Source organism: Phalangium opilio, unplaced genomic scaffold, assembly GCF_054372755.1.
Source record: "Phalangium opilio isolate 3A_F unplaced genomic scaffold, DU_Popi_V2 ptg000070l_1, whole genome shotgun sequence".
Taxonomy (NCBI): Eukaryota; Metazoa; Arthropoda; class Arachnida; order Opiliones; family Phalangiidae; genus Phalangium; species Phalangium opilio.
Window position 1 is genome coordinate 3,179,133 of NW_028324182.1, and position 6,926 is coordinate 3,186,058.

A 6,926-nucleotide genomic window follows, 5' to 3' on the forward strand; every position below is an offset into this window, starting at 1 on the left:
TAATCACGAACAAAATTCCAGTTGCAGGCTCTACAACTCGCGCCACGATTATAACATCGCGAGCAACTTTTATCAAGTCTCGCGCTCCATTTCATTCGGCTTGGAGCGGACCACGAGAATTTTGTTAACAAGAAGCCAGGGCGTTACCCAATGGGTCGGACGTCCTTATTTCAAACCTAATTTGAATTTTAAAATCACTCGGAGTTAATATCTATATCTATATAAATCAAAGTCCTGACTGACTGACTGACTGATAATCAACGCCCAGCCCAAACCGCTTGCCCTAGGAGACTGAAAATTTGCAGGAACGTAGTAATCTCTAATAAACAAAGTCCGCGCGTTTCAACCGATTTCACAAATATTTAGGACTCTGGTTTCCTTTAACCTATAGACGGGCTGAATGGTCTTTCGGGTTCGATTTGTTGCCATCTTTTTAAATGGCGGCCAAAAACTTAAAAAGCCTTCTTTATGGAATATCGTCCGCATGAAAAGTAATAAAAAATGTCCCGACGGGCTGACGGGCAAAGCCAAGTGCCTTCGCTCCGAGTGTGCTACAAAAATATCAGTCATTAAAATCAGAAGTGAGATGGGACCAGAAGTACTGAGCTAACCAAATTCTTCACTCGGCGAAAGTGAATATTCTTGATAACACACGAACGGTTGGCCCTCTAGTGGCGGTTTCAGAATTTCCCCTCCAAAACGTGAGACACTCGCGGTGGTAGACAGCCGAACTAGATTCAAGCACCCGCGTCCGTGTTCCTCGGCTTTAGGTTGAGGGGAAGGGGGTAGGAAATATTTTTGGAACTCGACCAATTTTTTCCTCAGTAGTGTAGGCGCGATTAAAGCGGCATAAAATCCTCAAATTTGTTCACTAATGCCAGGATTTATTACCAATGCTAGAGCCCTTCACTTCTAGTCTCATCTCACTTCTGTTAAAATCTATACCCATTCTTTATATCCCTTTGATGAAATTTCTTATTACACACGAGCGACGCCGTGGGTAACAGCTAGTCCTGTATGTTTCACTATACAGAATGGTTTTATAATTAGTAGAAGAATCGATAAAAATCACTTGATTTTCCACTTCACCCTCCAGTTTAAACGCGGGTTTAACATGGGTTTACCTGTCCATGGGTTATTTGGTCTGAGTTGACGCCAAATTGTTGCTCGCCCAATTTTAAATACTCCCAATTTTCAACCCTCCCAGTTGTAGAACACCCAATTTTCAAAGCTCCAAAAAGAGTCCAAATTGTCACGCTCCCCCAATTGTCGTAGACCCATATGAGCAGGTTATTTATGTTATAATTTTTTATTTATTTTTTGTTTCAAAACCCTAATATATCGAGGTTAGATTTGAGGTGTTACAATACTCATTTTAGAGGGAAAATTAATGGGCGCTATCATTACCAGGGATTGATTTAATTTTAGAAGTAGGCATGGAGAACGGTTAGTATTTACTTCAGTCCGACTCGATAGCCCAGTATAGAGCCCCTCCCTCCAACACGTAACGAGAAGTTTAAATTATCTTATTGGCTGACTAAAACTACGTTTTGATGACCTTGCTGACGGGAACGGCGAAAAATACGTAATTCCTTTTTACCTCTGTCGCTATGACCCGCCTCTTCTTTCATATCCCCGTCCCTGGGAAGGTGGTCCGGGACTTTGACGCGAGCCCATATTACTCTGTTCTCCATTCCTACTTCTAAAATTAAATCTATCCCTGTCATTACTTATTAGTAGTTTCTGTTATCGCCATCTAACATGAAAGTAAAGCGTAGAAAGTCATTTTTTTGGTCTCTTTAGGCGCTGCCTACGTTAATTAACATTGGCAACGCTTTAAGCCAATTATTTAAGGCATCTATCTTTCAAAAGAAGCAAATGCTGGAGCATTGTCTGAAATCTTACCCCAATTCTTATAGTTTATTTTTAAGTTTTCAAAAGCATTAAGTTAATAATTTAAATAAATAATGCCAAATTGCGTTCTTTTTTTGGATTGAAAATTTGTCACCTTCATTTTTGTCAACTTACAAAGGCTTAACATTGGCCGTTAGAAAACCACTTTTTTAGTCACATGGCTATCTGTGGGGTCGGATAATTTTGAATTTTTATCCGTGGGGTCGGATATTTTTTTACAATTTTTTTCTGTGGGGTCGGATATTTTTTTACCATTTTTATCTGTGGGGTCGGATATTTTTTTTACAATTTTTATCTGTGGGGTCGGATATTTTTTTACAATTTTTATCTGTGGGGTCGGATATTTTTTTACAATTTTTATCTGTGGGGTCGGATATTTTTTTACAATTTTTTTCTGTGGGGTCGGATATTTTTGTACAATTTTTATCTGTGGGGTCGGATATTTGTTTACAATTTTTATCTGTAGGGTCGGATATTTTTTTACAATTTTTATCTGTGGGGTCGGATACTTTTAAATTTTTCTATTTATTTTCTTTTATTTATGTGCTAATTAAATAGATAACGATGTGGCTACTATTATGACCCAGCCCTTGGGTCAACTTGTTTACAAAATATTGACAAATACGAGTTGAGAAGTCGCTCACCAGATAGCCAGAAACAAATATAATTAAAATTTAAAAATGGGTGGTACCTTTAAAGCGAACATTAAAACAATCTTTATAATACTGTTTTAGTTCAGTTTGGTTCATTTTTTTTTATTCCCTGGCACTATGATAAATGAAAGAAATATTCTAAATATTCTATAAATTAAAGGTGAAATGAACTACATTTAACTTTAAATAGTTTTTAAGACAAGTTAAACTTTGTGTTTCGTCGTTTCCTCATTTTTGGGATTCTCGTGTTAGGATTGACCTTTGACATCGTTGAATTTTTTTTCTCCAATTGTTTGCACTTGATTTTTTCGCATTCATTTCGACGGACTGCTCTGAAAAGATCCTTTAAACCCAGTTGGTCCATCCAACTTTCATCCATGCTGGAAAGAAACGATATAAAAGATCATATTGGTTTCAATATTTTATGGCATTTATCGCAACAGTGAGCACAAATAGAAAGGAGAATCGGAGAGACCAAATTCTCCGTCAGCCCCCTCCCTTTCAAAAACGTTACCAGTGCTGGGGCTCTCTAAGAGCGCGCCGCACATGCGTAATCGGTGCAACGGAGAGGGAAAAAATCAGAGTTTTCTTTGCCTAAAAAGTATCCCGAACCATTACAGACGAATTTTTAGCCACATCTTATATACGATGGGCTATTAGTTTGATCTGGTGTGTAGAAGAAGATGATGATGATGATGATGATGATGATGAAGAAGATGATGATGATGTTTCGTTCGCTATTTTTAAATAGTACTTCGTAAAAGCACTTCTAGGTGGTGCTGGCTCCATAATTTTCTTGTCAACGATTTTTAAATTTATAATATTTATTTTCTTCTCCACCACAACCGGGAATCGAACCCGGGATCGCATGCCAGCCTAATACTATACTGCCTCCTCTATAATTGCTTGTTGAAAGAGGGTTGCAGACATAGTACGAGAGAGAACAAAGTATCTAGGAGCTGTGCTGAGTGAGCTCCAAGCAGAGAGAGAGAGGAATAGGATTTAGAAGCGGTACGAGCGGGCGTGGATTCTATAGAAGCGCGCTTTGACAAGTTTGCCCATAGATCATTTGGTTTCTTCTTAGCTACAAGGTATCGATGGGACAAATAGTTTTATATGAGTAGTAGTGGTAGTAGTAGTATTAGTAATTAAATTAGTAACGGGCGTTGGCGACACGTGATTCACGTTGCCAAGCAGCCAATGAAGAATTAATTCCCCTGGCCGGTATATTAGCGGATATTTCACTAGAAGTATATTTATTGTAGTAGGGATAGCGAGAGTACGTAAACGATGTGGCTTAATTATGGGCTAGACCATCTTGTTCTTTAGGGGACATTTGGCGATAAATTGCGGCGGTCGGTAGAGGCGTGAGGGCGCGTGCTTTGCATTGCCATTTGTTAACGCGGGTTTAACATGACTTTGCCTGTCTATGGGTTAGATGCTCTTAGGTGAGAACCATGTTGGCCTGCCATTATAATTACCTTCCCCTTCTCTATTTGTGCTCACTGGTCAAAGTAAAGATAAAAAACTTACAATGCCATGATTCTGTAAAACGCCTTTTGAACTATATTAGATTTTGATGTTCGACCGTCTCTTGTCACGGTGCAGAAGATCCGTTGCAGACACTTGGGGTCGTCTAAATTCGTCACACCGAACTTGGAAATCGCTTCCAAAACGGGATATATCAAAGCCGGTTTTACAAAATCTATGGGAAATAATTCATATAGATTATTTATAAAAAAAATCATTTCTGTAAAATTATCGCAACAATTTCCATGTAATCGCAGTAAAATACCCTAAAATCCTACCGTACTATCTAGAAATGTGCGATTAAAGGCCGACTTCCAACGAAAAGGGTTCTAGCGAACTGAAAACCAAGCATCGAGACTAACAATGGAGCGACCGTGCCGATTTTCGGATCCCCGCTGGGGTAAAAGATGGAAGGCTTCTAGCTAACTGAAAACCGTGCAATGTGGTGTGGTTCTAGCGAACTGAAGATACGCAATAGATAATTTCCTTCAGGGAAAAGCAAAAACCTGGCAGGAAAAAGGATTTCTATTGTTTATCTTCAGTTCGCTAGAACCATGCCATTGCACGGTTTTCAGTTAGAGAGAACCCTTCCAACTTTTGACCCAGCGGGGCTTCGAAAATCGACACGGTCACTTCATTGATAAGCAAGTAGTCCACTAAAAGCCTTGTGAAACCGTATCGTTAACGTAACGTCACGTATCCAAATACGAATAGTACGCCATCTGATAACGTTTCTTAAACGATGCTTTCGGACTTAGGTAATGGGCGCCCTCTTTCGGATGATTTACGAATTTAAAACGGTAACGATACGGTTACGCAAGGCTAAGTGGACTACTCGCTTTAGTCTCGATGCTCGGTTTTCAGTTCGCTAGAACCCTTTTCGTTGGAAGTCGGCCTTTAACCGTTTGAATCGAATAATTTGATCGAACACCGATCCGAATAAATAATTCGATCCGGTATTCGACAAGCCCACTTTCACTATTCGATACGAATATCGAAAACCGAACTGACTATTCGGTTAAAGTTCGACTACGATAAATTTAGGGCCTTGCTGCCTTGGCACTGCAGAGTCTCTACAGAGTATTGAGGAGAGGTATTTTGAAATATAGCACCTAAATGTTTTTCAACTTTTTCTCCTTGCTTGGCATTAACCATAGCCCACTCGATCCGCGCTCGCGGACGCTGTGCTGCTTGCGTTATAGCTTGCGTCATAGCTTGCGTCGTGATGCGCGTGATCGAGTGGGCTATGTATTAACTATTCGCGAATATCTTTGCTCCGATATGCCAACTGCGAACGTGATGTCATCGTCACTCGGAGAGGTAATAAAAATGTGCCAAGGAGCGCGGAAGAAAAACAAGTTGATTCCAAGAAATCATACCAGACTGGGTGCCCCTACGTCTTCTCTTCCCAACAGCTCCTGCTGCGGCGGCTGCGGCTGCAACGGGTACCACATTAGGCACCATAGCGGCCATTAAGAGTCCCAAGGGAAGGAGACCCAATAAGAAAGCCAGAGGGCCACCGTAGTTTCCACCGTCTTTCGAGGAATGGTATGCTTGCATCTTTTCATACTGGTCTTCATAGGGATACTGCCAACTGTGACCGCTGTGCCTGTCTTGGTAGTAATTGGAACCGCTGTATTTAGAACCGCCGTATCTCCATGGGTTCTCTGAGGATATGTAGCTTGGTTTGTCTCTGGAACTACTGGTTCTACTCGGTTCGTAATCATCAGTTTTTTCTAAAATTAAACAAAATCTAGATTAATTTTGAATAACAGGGGTGTTCCCCCCTAGAACGAATATAAGCTGAGAAAAAATACGTATAAACTAATTTTGAGGCAATTTGTGAAGAAAAAAAACAAGATGACCCAAGGGCTGGGCTCGTAATAGTAGCCACATCGTATGATCGTAACGTACGTAAATTAGAACAAGAAAGTAGGCCTTTCCATCTATCCGCCATATTTCCATCCCCCACGTTTTCCGCCAAAAATTGGAAACTTGTACTCTTCCTATAGCAGGTCTGCCAGACATTGAACGCGGACAGTGTGTCTTATCTATGTAACCGATTTATATAACTGAACGAATTTTACCTTATCGGTGTAAAAGCTAGGCCTTGGTTTTTAAACTGTTGTTGATATTTAACTAGTTATGCCACCATGGATATTTTAAATCCTTTCCTAACATTAGAATAAGGTACACACTTCGCCATTTTCGCGCATGAGCCTGAGGTTAGGAAAAAACACTGGCAGCCTAGGCCTGCCTTAGTCGCCACCATGACCAAAGCAAAGTAACCAAAAACTCTTGGCAACAGAGCTTCCAGACTACAAAGTTTAAGGAACACAAAATAGTGAAACAGTGCTAGTCCTTTTTTAAACAAAATTATATGTTCTTTATGGACTGGTACAGTTTTACTACCCCCATTATAGGATAAATATCTGGCCGGTCGGTTAAAAATAAATATGTTGTCTATCCTGCCGCGAAGCTATATCTCCTGGATTCGGAGAAGATCATGACTCCTAGTTGAAACTTTGAATGAAAATGTATTGAAGTTTGAAGCCCCTATAAGAGAGGGGTAGCGTAGGGAAAGAAGGGGACCGTGCCGCGGCAAATTTCTCTCGCCGAGACTCGTGCTCTATTTGCGAATGTTTCTTAAAGGGAGGGTGAAGTAGAAAATCAAGTGATTTTTTTATCTATTCTTCTACCAATTACAAGACCAGTTTGCACTGTGAAACATTCAGGAAATACCTCCGAATGATTTTAAAATTCAATTAGTTTCAGATTTTAAAGGTAATTTTCAATAAGGACCTCCGACCAATCGCGTAACGCCCTGCC

General features: G+C 40.2%; 1 protein-coding gene across 1 annotated transcript; it reads right to left on the reverse strand.

Moving 5' to 3' along the window:
* Positions 1-2,356: 2,356 nt before the first annotated feature.
* LOC149661101 (uncharacterized) lies at positions 2,357-5,309 on the reverse strand. Its single transcript, XM_089843618.1, has 3 exons — positions 5,210-5,309; positions 4,101-4,272; positions 2,357-2,947 (listed from the first exon to the last, which is right to left on the reverse strand). The coding sequence occupies exons 1-3, from the start codon at positions 5,307-5,309 to the stop codon at positions 2,761-2,763; spliced, it is 459 nt and encodes a 152-aa protein (XP_089699744.1). The 3' UTR covers positions 2,357-2,760.
* Positions 5,310-6,926: the final 1,617 nt, after the last annotated feature.

Bases quoted from the DNA above. Each gene is read 5' to 3' on its own strand.
- LOC149661101 (XM_089843618.1), bottom strand. From the start codon at position 5,309: ATGACGCAAGCTATAACGCAAGCAGCACAGCGTCCGCGAGCGCGGATC. The intron at 4,273-5,209 runs GTGCTATATTTC...TATTTCCCATAG, and splicing joins AAAAGTTGAAAAACATTTAG to ATTTTGTAAAACCGGCTTTG. The intron at 2,948-4,100 runs GTAAGTTTTTTA...GTTTCTTTCCAG, and splicing joins TTTTACAGAATCATGGCATT to CATGGATGAAAGTTGGATGG.